Genomic DNA, 12,750 nt, shown 5'->3' on the forward strand with positions numbered 1-12,750 from the left:
CAAATATTATTTCATTTGATCCTTACAACAACCCAGATCCTCATTTTACTGATAAAGAATTTTGACCTTTGAAGACAGTTAAGTGACTCTTGGCCAAGGTTACCCAGCTAGTAAATGGAAACTGAGGTTAAGTATCAGGATCAGGCTCATTCCAGGATCACCAAGAACTGGAAGGGGCTGTCACATAGAGTGGTAAAGGCCAGCCCTAAGGAGAGTAGTTTGTTTGTAAAACTATATATGCTGGGGGGCAGCTAGGTGGCACAGTGGATAAAGCACTGGTCCTGGATTCAGGAGGACCTGAGTTCAAGTTCAAATCTGGCCTCAGACACTTGACACTTACTAGCTGTGTGACCCTGGGCAAGTCATTTAACCCTCATTGCTCCCCCCAATAATAAAACTATATATGCTATACACATATATGTGTATGTATATATGCATATGCACACAAACATAAGCATACACACAAGGACACACGTGTATGTTTTTGCATGTGCATATTCCCACACGTGTTTATAGTACATGCATGCATATACCCATATATACACACATGTGAATGTGATGGACATGTGCTGTTTGTATCTATACTACACATGCATGTATATACTACATACATATATGCATGCATACACATATCATTTTACATACTTTAAACTGTTCTCGATGTATGTGCATATACGCACATGCGTGGTACATGCATATATTAATATACATACACACACATACAGATATCGATATGGATTTATATCTCCAGCTCCTTCGGTCCTCGCCCATCACACAGATGAGGAGATTGGGGCAGAGACTTCTCCAGGGTCTGAGGCTGGATTTGGGCTTCGGTCATCCTTATGCCAGGTCCAGCGCTCCATCCCCTACCCCGTCCAAGGCATAGCCCCGACCACCATTCATGCCATCCCCAGAAAAATGGAAACTCCTCGGGGGGGGGGGGCGCTGTACCACTTCCCTCCCCCTCTCCCCTCCTCCCGCTGGGCTCGGAGGGGGTGGGGCGGGCACCAGCTGCTACAATCTTTCTCCCAGCCCTGGAGCCCCTAGACAGGCAGGGGCGCGTGGAGGGCTGACGTGGCGGATGCGCAGCCGCGCCTCGGGACCCCGGACACTGTCCCCGCGGCCTCCCCCCGCCGGGCAGAGCAGCTCGGCACTTTTAGGCGACTCACCATGTCGGGGGAAGACTACCAAGAACCAAGCCCTGGGATGGTGTAGGTGGGAAGGGGCCGGAAATAGGAAGAAAGCGGAGGTCACGGAGGAAAATAAAGACTACGACTCCCAAGATGCATTTCGGCGGATCGTTCCATTTTGCGGCCGCCGCGGGACAGCCCCGGACAGTGCGCGCATTTCTAAGCCGACAGCCCCAGTCCCTCCGGCCGAGGGGTTCTTTATCTCTTGCTTCTTCAGAGTCCCTCGGATTTCCCGCGCGTTTTCTCGGGTCTGGGCCCAGAGCTGCGTGTGCCGCTTTCGGCTCCCTCGGGGTGGGCTCTCCCAGATCCCGGGTAACTCCACGCAACAAAGCGCGGAGTCCCGCGTTCCGGCAGAGCGGGGGCTGCGCGCGGGGAGACGGGCGCGCTCGGGCGCGGGGGCAGCCTCCCGACTCCTCCTGACGCGGCTTCCCAGGCTTCCATCTCGGGCCGGCCCCGCCGGGCCGCCAAGGCTACCTCGGGAGCCTCCTGCCCCAGACCCCGCCTGCTTGTTTGTGCCTCGATTTCCTTACCTGTGAAACAGGTAGTGTTAATACCATTTAGCGCACATTGTAAGCGAGCGGGAGTTCACGGTAAGTGATGGCCCGGGGGCCCCAGGCTCCGCCTGGCCAGACCCTGAGCACATTTACGTCGTGACCGTCTCTTGGCTATGTGAAATGGCCGGCACGCCCCGAGTCTCCGGCCCCCCGAGGTCCTGACTTGGCCCCTCGTCCGCTTCTCCCGGCTGGAGCCGGCGCACTCGCTTGGATCCAGTTCCCTCTGCCCCGCGGCTTCCTACACTCGTCTTGGCCTGGACCCCGGGGCACTCTGGATCCCTGCTCGGAATAAGGGCTTTAAACGCCTAACACACGTAGGATTGCCAAAGAGACCAGGGTATCGGCATTTAAAACAAGGCTCAGAGACCCCAGCAGGGCTTTACAGTTGGTCCCCAAATCACTATATCCCCAAGATCTTTTAATTGCTGGTGGGACGTGTCCTTCACACCCCGACCTGCTGTCGCTGCGTATTCACGAGCTCTTTGTCCTGTTTCTGTTGACACCACTTTCCTTCCAGTTACCAATTACCCAGACTCCTCAAGACTCAACTCGGAGCCCCCATACCCTGCACGACTGATCAGATCGATTATTTTGTAAGCCGCTATGCTACACTCAGCATAAAAAGGCAAGAGTGAAGCCGACCTTGCTTTGGGGGAGCCTCATTCCTCCGCAAGGACCCAAAGTATACACAAACACAAATGGGGAAGCTTGAATGAGAGGGATACTGGGGGGGGCGGGGGGCGGGGGGCGGAGAGAGAAGAGTGGGAATCCTCCACTTTTGAGATACTACCCCAGCTTTCAAAGTGCCTCAAAAATGAGACCCTTTTTAGACATTGAATTGGAGGTGGCTACAGCACCCGGCTGTTTGTGAATTTCAAATAAGAACATGGATGTAGAAAGCATTTCGTAAATCTTAAAGTGATATGTAAATATTATAATTATAAATGTTGTGGTTTCCAGGCCTCCTGTCTTCATTCCTTAAGCTCAAGCAGTGTTTACCGAGCAATACAGGGCTGTGCTGGCTAATGTTTAACAACTAGGCTCTCCACTTTTAAGTTTAATTTGAATTATTAACACTTTAAGTCCAAACAGTCAACAAACCAATAAATCAAGCCCCGATTTGTAGCAATTACGATTTCTAGACTTTGCCCCAATCTTGTCCTGCAGCCCCACACTCACACGTGCTTGTCAACTTTCTCTTATACCTGTAATACATTCCCTGCACATCTGGGCCTTTCAGAATTCTTTTCCTATAGCTGTGTGACCCTGGGCAAGTCACTTAAGCCTCAATACCCCGCCCCCCTCCCCTCCAAAAAAATCAAAACCAAAAAACAACTTTTCCTTTAAGGCCCAGCACAAGAATCCATCTCTTCCATGATGAGGTGAAAATAATCTTTTTCTCGGGGCAGCTAGGTGGTGCAGTGGATGGAGCACTGGCCCGGGATTCAGGAGGCCCTGAGTTCAAATCCAACCTCAGACACTTAACACTTACTAGCTGTGTGACCCTGGGCAAGTCACTTAACCCCCATTGCCCCACAAAAAAAAAATCTTTTTCTCTTCCTAAAAGTTTCTTGTCTGCCTCTGTCAAGTTTTCTCTTTTACCAATTATCACATTGGTCTTGTACTGTCATTATGGTCCTCATTTTACTGATAAAGAATTTTGACGTTTGAAGAAAGTTAAGTGACTCTTGGCCTTGTTCCTTATTAGGTTGTAAACTCCACAAAGGCCGGGATTGTTCCATTTATTTTGGTGAATTTTGATCCTAGTGTAGTGGGGGGTGGGGTGGGGGTGAGGAGAACTAAAATATGCCCCCCCCCAAACTAGGTAGATTAACAAAGGACAGATCTAGACATGGTGCTATGTAGAAAAAATTGAGGAGAGTCTTCACAACTAATAAAAGTTCACTGCATGAAAAGTGTTGGTTCCTTACCTTCAACTTCTTCCAAAGAGTTGTAAGAATATCTACAGTCCAATATTCACCTGCTTACTTATAAAGCTTAACTGAGCTGTTCTGATCAATCTTGTAAATTAAATTTACTTCTGTGATGGAGTTGAAAATGAGAAGAAAGGCTTGTTCTTTGATTTAAATAGTGCATGACACAGCCCTTCAAGTTGGATGTTATTGATGACAAGTTCAGAAAAACTTCCTTGTTATCAACTATATATGAAAAGTTGAGATGAAATCTCTTCAGATGATGCTAATCTAAGTCTCTGGCCTCTCACCCGAACTTCAGACTCCACACCCCCAGCTGCTGTTTAGACTCTTCTATTTGGAGGTCTTACTAGCACTTCAAACTTGACATCTCCTAGCCTGAGTTTATTAACTTTCCCCCAGTACCTGGCCCAACTGAGTTCACTTGCATAGTCGGTGGTATAATCACTCACACCATTCTATGCATCCAGTCTCCTGTTTTTAAAACTTTTAATCTTTCCTCCTCAACTCTCCCATGAGACCTAACACTTCTACCTCATGCAATGTCTCTACAAACTATTTCATTTTCTTTCCCCTGCCTGCAGTGTAGTAAAGTCCCTCATCACCACTCCCTCTGAACTATTATAATAGGCTTTTGGTAGGTCTTCTTAAATCCATTCTCTCCCCCTTTGCCTGCTGTCCTTTATACTGTTTAAGTAATCTTGCTCATTCAAAAATTTGATCATGTCACTTCTCTCAGAACCATTTGGTGGCTACCCACTGCCAACTAAGTCAAGTTCAGACTCCTTTGCCAGACATTCAAGACTTATAATGTGGCAGCAACTTACCTTTCCACCCTTATTTCACCCTTCCTTCAACCAAAATGCACTATTTGGATTCTTCTTTGCTGCCTGCATGCATTTATTTACTAAACCTGGAAAACCCATTTCTTTGTCCTCCCTGCCCTTTAAAATTTTACTGGACCATTAAAGTCCAACTCAAATGGTACCTCCTCAAGATACCTTCAATCTCCTTAGTTGGTAGTGGTCTTTCTTTCCTTGTCCAAAAATATATGTCTGCATTCTGCAGCTTGAGTTGCTATAGACAGGTTGCCTACCTGAATTGATAAAAGGAGTTTCCTCACCTAGGATTTCCCCATATCAATGAAATCGAAAGTCTTATTCCTATTTACTACTCTGTAAGTATGTTGTTTCTTCCTAGTAGAATATAAGCACCTCGAGTTCAGGGTATCTCCATTTTGCATTTTTATTCCTAGAATCTAGCATTATCTGGCACATAGCAGGATTATTGATTACTTGATATAAATATATTTGTTAGTTGATAGAAAATCAGGTATAGTAAAAAGTTCTTAGCTTCTTGCTGTTAGTTTCTTGAAAAGAATATAAACCTCATTCGTTTAACACATAACTGCTTAGTAGGAGGAAGTATTTTAATCTAATATTTCTTTTTTAGAATTCCGTAAACTAGGTCAGTACAAAAGAATACCCTTGTTTATACTGCCTAATTAACATAAAGGTAACCTGGGTAACCTTTAGATAAGATGTCCTTGTCCATATGAGGTTTACAATCTAATAGTACTATCTCTGGAGTTAGAGCTCCAACGTCTGACTTTGTTCAGTCATTCAGTTGTGTCTGACTCTGTGACTCCATGAACCATACATAGCATGCCTGGCCCTTCTATCCTCCACTATTTTCTGAAGTCTGTCCCAAGTTCGTGTTTGATATTTCTGTGACACCATCCATCCATCTCCTCCTTTACTGTCCCCTTCTCCTTTTGCTTTCCATCTTTCCCAACACTGGGGTCTTTTGCAATGAGTCCCATCTTCTCATTATGTGGCCAAAGTATTTAAGCTTCAGCTTCAGTATTTGACCTTCCAGTGAATAGCTTGAATTAATTTCTTTAAGTATTGACTGATTTGACCTTCCTGCTATCTAAGGGACTCTCAAGTCTTCTCCAGCACGATAATTCAAAAGGATCACTTCTGGTGCTCAGCTTTCCAATCATAGCTTTAATAAAAGGACCTTTGTCAGCAAGGTGATGTCTTTGCTTTTTAGTATGCTGTTCCTTCCAATGAGCCAAACATCTTTTAATTTTATGGCTTCAGTTGTTGCCTGCAGTGATCTTTGAGCCCCAGAATGTAAAATTTGATACTGCTTCCATTTTCCCTCCTTCTGTGTGCAAGGTAGTGATGGGACCAGTTGCCAAGATCTTAATTGTTTTTTGTTTGTTTGTTTTTGTTAAGCTTCAAGCCAGCTTTTATACTCTCTTTTCCCCCTCATCAAGAGGCTTCTTAATTATTCTTCACTTTCTGCCATCAGAATGGTATCATCTGCATATGTGATATTGTTCATATTTCTCCCAATAACATTAATTCCAGATTTTTATTTGTCCAAAGGATGTCCTCTGCATCTAAATTAAATAAATTAGATGACAACATACAGCCTGGACATCCTCCTTTTCCAATCTTAAACCAACTCATCATTCCATGTTGGGTTCTAACTATTGCTTATTGACTTGAATTCAGATTCCTCATAAGACAAGTATAATCTGGTACTCCCATCTCTTTGTGGTCATGCCCCATCTTACTGTGATCCATGTAGTCAAAGGCTTTAGTGTAGTCAGTGAAGCAGAACTAGATTTTTTTTTTTTCTGGGATTCTCCCCTGCTTTCTACATTATCCAGCTAATGTTGGCAATTTGGTCTCTAGTTCTTCTGCCTCTTTGAAAACCAGCCTGCTCTTCTGGTTATTCAGGTCACATATTGTTGAAGCCTAACCTGTAGAATCTTAGGCATAACCTTGCTGGTGTGTGAAATGAATGCAATTGTTTGGTAATTTGAACATTCCTTGGTGTTGACTCTTTTTAGATCAGGATGTGAACTGATCTTTTCCAATCCAGTGGCCACTGTTGAGTTTTCCAAATTTGCTTGCATATTGAGTGCAGCACTTTAACAGCACCATCTTTTAGGATTTTAAATATCTTAGCTGGAATTCGATCACCTTTACTAGCTTTATTGTTAGCAGTGCTTCCTAAGCCCACTGGATTTCATTTTCCAGGATGTCTGGCTCTAGAGCAGTAATTACACCTTCGTGACTATTAATGATATTAAGATCTTTCTTGTATAGTTAGTATTCTTGCCACCTTTTCTTAGTCTCTCTTCTGCTCCTGTTAAGTTCCTACCATTTTTGTCTTTTATCATGCCCATTGTTTTTGCACAAAATGTTCCCTTGATATCTCTAATTTTCTTTATTTTTAAAAGAAATATTTTATTTCCCAATTACATGTAAAACAATTTTTAAACATTCACTTTTTAAAATTTTGAGTTCCAGATTCTCTCCCTCCCACCCCTTTCCCCAGCTCTGAGATGGTAAGCAGTTTGATATAGGTTGTACGTGGGGACTCATGCAAAACAATTCCATATTAGTCATGTTGTGAAAGAAAGCAGAAAAAAAAACAGGGAAAAAACAATATGAAAAAAATGCTTTGATTTGCATTAAGACTCCATTACTTTCTCTGGAGTTGGATAGTATTTTTCATCATGAGTCCTTTGGAATTGTCTTGGATCATTGTATTGCTGAGAGTAGCTAAGTCACAATTGATCATCATATAGTATTGTGATTACTGTGTACAGTGTTCTCCCGGTTTTGCTCATTTTACTTTATATCAGTTCATGTGAGTCTTTCTGAAATCATCCTGCTCATTATTTCTTGTAGCACAGTAATATTCCATTACAATCATATACCAAAACTTGTTCACCCATTCCTCAATTGATGGGCATCTCCTTAATTTCCAATACTTTGCCATCACAAAAAAGAGCTGCTATAAATATTTTTGTACAAATAGGTCCTTTCTCACTTTTAAAAATCTCTTTGGGATACAGATATAGTGGTATTGCTGAATCAAAGGGTATGCATAGTTTGATAGCCCTTTGGGCATACTTCCAAATTGCTCTCCAGAATGGATGCATCGGTTCACAACTCTACAAATAGTACATTAATGTCCCAATTTTCCCAGTCCCCTACAGTGTTAATCATTTTCCTTTTCTTTCATATTAGCTAATCTCATAGGTATGAGGTGGTACCTCAGAGTTCTTTTAAATTGCATTTCTTTAATCAATAGTGATTTAGTGCATTTTGTCATATGACTATAAATAGTTTTGATTTCTTCATCTAAAAATTGCCTCTTCATATCCTTTGACCATTTATCAATTGGGGAATGACTTGTATTCTTATAAATTTGACTCAGTTCTCTATATATTTGGATATCTCTAATTTTCTTGGTGAAGTGGATAGAATGCTAAGCCAGGAGTCAGGAAGAGTCATCCTCCTGAGTTTAAATTTGGCCTCAAGACATTTACTAGCTGTGTGACTCTGGGCAAGTCATTTAACCCTGTTTGCCTAACCCCAAATGGGGTCATGAAGAATTGGACAGGACTGAATTGACTCAACAGTAAAACTTTTCTTGAAGAAATCTTGTCTTTCCCATTCGATTGTTTTCTATTTCTTTGCATTGCTCTTTTAAGAAAGCCTTCTTATCTTGCCTTGCTATTCTCTGAAATTCTGCATTCATTTGGGTATGTCTTTCCCTTTGGCTTTCCTTCTTTCCTCAGCCATTCTTGCTCTTCCGTTTCTTTGGGGTGTTTTTTGTTGCTTCCTCCTGCACAATATCGTACAGCTCTGTCCATAGTTCTTCAGGTACGTTTATCAGATTGAATCCCTCAAATCTATTCATCATCTCCACTTCATATTTATAAGGGCTATCATTTAAATCATACCCATACAGTCTGATGGTTTTCCCTACTTTCTTCAGTCCTAAGTCTGAATTTTGTAATAAAAAGCTCACGTGATCCACAGTCAGCTCCAGGTCTTATTTTAACTGACTCTTTGGCTGCAATGTAAATAATCAGTCTGATTTCTATATTGACCATCTGTGGATGTCCATGTGTAGAATTCCCTTTCTGTTTGTTGAAAAAGAGTGTTTACTATGACCAGTGAGTTATCTTGACAACTCCATTCGTCTCTGTCCTGCTTCATTTTGTACTCTGACCCAGCTTGCCTGTTATTCCAATTATTCATCCCCTAGGATGAACCTGCCATCTTTTATGGTATTACTTCTAGAAAATGTAAGTCTTCATAGAACTGATCAACTCTGGCTTCTTTGGCATCAGTGGTTGTAACACAGACTTGTATTATTGTGATGTTGAATGGTTTGCCTTGGATTTGAACATATCATATGGTCATGTTAGAGATTATACCTCAGTACTGCTTTTCTCACCCTCTTATTGACTATGAAGGCTACTCCATTTTTTCTACAGTATTCTTGTCCACAGTAGCATATGTAGTGATCACCTGAATTAAATTCACCCATTCCAATCTATGTAATTCATTGACACCTAAGATGCTGAGGTTTAATCTTTCCATCTTCCTTTTGACCACATCCAACTTACCGTGGTTCATAGATCTTACATTCCAGGTTCTTATGCAACATTGATCTTTACAACATCAGATTGTCCTTTTGCCACCAGATGTATCTGCAGCTGAACTTCCTTTTGGCTTTGGCTCAGCTGCTTCATTAATATTGGAGCTACTTGTATTTGGCCTCCACTCTTCCCCAGTAGCATATTAGACACCTTCCAAACTTAGGGGCTCAGCTTCCTGTGTCATCTCTTTTATTGTTTTAGTACTCTCCATGGGATATTCTTGGCAAAGACACTGGAGTGACTGGCCATTTCCTTCTCCAGTTGCTCACCTTTTGTTGTAACTCTCTGCTTTGACCTGTCCTTCTTGGGTAACCCTGTATGGCATAGCTTAGAGTTTCATTGAACTATGCAAGCCACTCTTCCATGACAAGGCAGTGATCTATGAAGGGGGTTCAACCGATGATACTCTTAATACCTGGCAGCTAGAGGTACAGTAAATAGAATGTGGAATTTGGGATTAGGAATGTCTGAGTTCATATCTTGCCACAGAATTATATCCTTTTGTAGCTTCATAGCATTGACTAAAAGTTGTACTCCACTAGCATAACCTTTATTATCCCAGAGTCACCTCCATGCCATAGTGAAGTGTCACAGAACTTTGTGGGGAGGACGTTGTTCCTAAAAAAATATACTTTATTACATGTTTGTTAATCCTAATTTAAATTTAACGACATATATCTCTTCACTGTATATTCATGAAAATTACAAGTTTTTGTTGAGTTCTAATATATGATACATAAATCAAAATAATCACATCTTTTACTAAGGTGGCTGATTATGTGGTTAAGATTTTGGAGGAAGCAGCAAGCTGTAATGGACAGAGCACTGGACTTAGAATTGGCTGTGTGACCCTGAATAAGCTACTTGACCTCTGTTTCCTTATCTCAGTGATGATGCAGTTAAACTAGATGCCTCTGAGGTCCCTTCTAGCTCTAGATCTATGATTTTGAAATATTCCTTGAGAGAAGAAGCTAATTATGCTCAAAGGATGTTAAGATAATTACATTATTATATACTTACTCATTTTAAAATGAAGGTCATTGATCAGTTAAATTTGAAACAGCAAATTTAGCCACATTTCTGTGCCCATCAGTATGTTAGGTGTCAAGCCAAAAGGAAGGACAGTTGATTAGCTTTCATTTATTACTCCTTCCCTAAGGTTTTCTGCAAATACCTGTTGTCTCCTCCAACTTTTTCTTTAAGGAAGCAAAAAGTAGATTTCTCTTTTGAAAACAGATTGGAAGTTGGAGACAATGGAGGTTGGAGATTACTGCTTGTGACAAGGAGTAACAAACCTAGCAGAATGAAAGTATTTTTTTAATCAAAATTTGAATTTCACTAAATAATAACAATTTTTCCTCTAAAATTTTGTTTCAGATATTATCAATACACTAGGCATTTTACATTAACAGAAGTAAGCCTAAGAAACTTTTAAACTTCCTAGAATAGAAATCACTACCACAAGAAGCAACCATGCCTGGAGAAGGAGGAAAGTCAGATATGGACCGAATTGGTCTGTTTAGTGAAATGGACTATATTACTATTGGGGACAAATATGTGTCACCATTTAATCGTAAGTATATTTTATTTAATTCATAGTTAAATGACTGGGGTTTTTTGCATAAAAGTTTCAGATTTAATGGTTGAGGTCAGGAGGAATAACTGTTTTAAACCAGCAGTGTTAAATAGAAATGGGGGCCGTTAAACCGTACATAAGAATTACTTTGGGCTGCATATTGACTTAGAAAACCACATATTAACATTATGTTCTATTTTTATTTATTTTGTTAAAGATTTTCCAATTATATTTTAACTTGGTTCTTGGGACACTCAAGAGTGTTGTGGGCAGCATTTGGCCTGTGTTTTATACCTGAAACAAATATTCACACAAATTAACAAGTATTTCATTTTATTTTTTTCCAAACTTAATAGTATTTTATTTTTTCCAATTACATGTAAAAATACTTTTCAACATTTGTTTTTATAACATTTCCCTTCCCCCTTCACAAGACAACAACCAATCTGATATAGGTTATATATGTACAATCATGTTAAACATATTTCTGCATTAGTCATGATGTGAAAGAAGAATCAGAACAAAAGGGAAAAGCTTCCAGAAAGAAAAAAAAGTGAAAATAGTATGGTTCCATCTGCATTCAGAATCCACAGTTCTTTTTTTGGATGTGGAGAGCATTTTGCATCATGAGGCCTTTGGCATTGTCTTGGATCGTTGTATTGCTGAGAAAGGCCAAGTCTATTACAGTTGATCTTCGCACACTTTTGCTGTTCCTTTGTATCATGTTCTCCTGGTTCTGTTCATTTTACTAAGCATCAGTATGCTTAAGTCTTTCCAGGTTTTTCTGAAATCTGCCTCATCAACATTTCACAGTGGTATTCCATTACATTCATATACCACAACTTGTTCAGCCATTCCCCCAATTGAAGGGCATTCCCTCAATTTCCAATTCTTTGCCACCACAAAAAGAGCAGCTATAAATATTTTTGTACATGTGGGTCCTTTTCCCTTTTTTATGATCTCTTTGGGATTCGGACCAAGTAGTGGTATTTCTGGGTCAAAGGGTATGCACAGTTCTTTGGCCCTTTGGGCAGAGATTGATGAGTATTTTAAAGAATACATTCCTGTGAACTGATCCAACCATTCTGGAGAGCAATTTGGAATTATGCCCAAAGGGCGATAAAGCTGTGCATACCCTTTGACCCCAGCAATACCACTTTTAGGTCTTTTTCCCAAAGAAATCATGGAAAGGGGAAAGGGACCCACATGTACAAAAATATTTATAGCTGCTCTTTACGTGGTAGCAAGGAATTGGAAGTTGAGGGGGTGCCCATCAATTGGGGAATGGCTGGACAAGTTGTGGTATATGAATACAATGGAATACTATTGTGCTATAAGAAATGATGAGCAGGAGGAGTTCAGAGAAACCTGGAGGGTCTTACGTGAGCTGATGATGAGTGAGATGAGCAGAACCAAAGAACATTGTACACAGTATCATCAACATTGAGTGTTGATCTACTGTGATGGACTATATTCTTCTCACCAATGCAATGGTACAGAAGAGTTCCAGGGAACTCATGATAGAAGAGGATCTCCAAATCCAAGAAAAAAAAAAAAGAACTGTGGAGTATAGATGCTGAATGAACCATACTATTTCTTTTGGTTTTGGTGCTGTTGTTTTTTTTTCTATTTTGAGGTTTTTCATCATTGCTTTGAATTTTTCTCTTATAACAGGACTAATGCAGAAATAGGATTAATGTTATTATGTATATATATATATATGTGTGTGTGTGTGTGTATAGATAAATGTATATGTATATAGATATATAGATATATAGATATAACCTATATCAGATTACCTACTGTCTAGGGGAGGGGGGAGGGAGGGGAGGGAGGGAGAAAAATCTGAAATTGTAAAGCTTGTATAAACAAAAGTTGAGATCATTACATGTAATGGAAAAAATAAAATACCTTATATGTAAAATAAATAAATAAATAAATAAATAAATTTTAAAAAAGAATACATTCCAATTCTGGTTAAACTTGAGACTTGAAAGACGGGCTATTTTATTCTTGC

The 12,750-nt window shown here is 40.6% G+C and overlaps 2 protein-coding genes across 5 annotated transcripts in view; one reads left to right on the forward strand and one right to left on the reverse strand.

Annotated features, from left to right (window-relative positions):
• The window catches only part of UFSP2 (UFM1 specific peptidase 2), a 31,781-nt gene extending 30,477 nt beyond the window's left edge, over positions 1 to 1,304 (reverse strand). The window contains exon 1 of one of the 2 annotated variants that reach the window (XM_043973012.1): positions 1,170 to 1,304. In XM_043973012.1, the coding sequence (XP_043828947.1) occupies positions 1,170 to 1,172 (3 nt within the window). In that variant the 5' untranslated portion in view covers positions 1,173 to 1,304. Of the gene's footprint in view, positions 1 to 723; positions 1,119 to 1,169 lie in introns of those variants that run through there. The other variant, XM_043973011.1, reaches the window with a different exon arrangement.
• A 231-nt stretch (positions 1,305 to 1,535) lies between these two features.
• The window catches only part of C6H4orf47 (chromosome 6 C4orf47 homolog), a 45,262-nt gene continuing 34,047 nt past the window's right edge, over positions 1,536 to 12,750 (forward strand). For 2 of the 3 annotated variants that reach the window (XM_043973021.1, XM_043973022.1), the window contains exons 1-2: positions 1,536 to 1,731; positions 10,535 to 10,730. In XM_043973021.1, the coding sequence (XP_043828956.1) occupies positions 10,631 to 10,730 (100 nt within the window). In that variant the 5' untranslated portion in view covers positions 1,536 to 1,731; positions 10,535 to 10,630. Of the gene's footprint in view, positions 1,781 to 10,534; positions 10,731 to 12,750 lie in introns of all 3 variants that reach the window. The other variant, XM_043973020.1, reaches the window with a different exon arrangement.

This window comes from Dromiciops gliroides, chromosome 6, assembly GCF_019393635.1.
Source record: "Dromiciops gliroides isolate mDroGli1 chromosome 6, mDroGli1.pri, whole genome shotgun sequence".
Classification (NCBI taxonomy): Eukaryota; Metazoa; Chordata; class Mammalia; order Microbiotheria; family Microbiotheriidae; genus Dromiciops; species Dromiciops gliroides.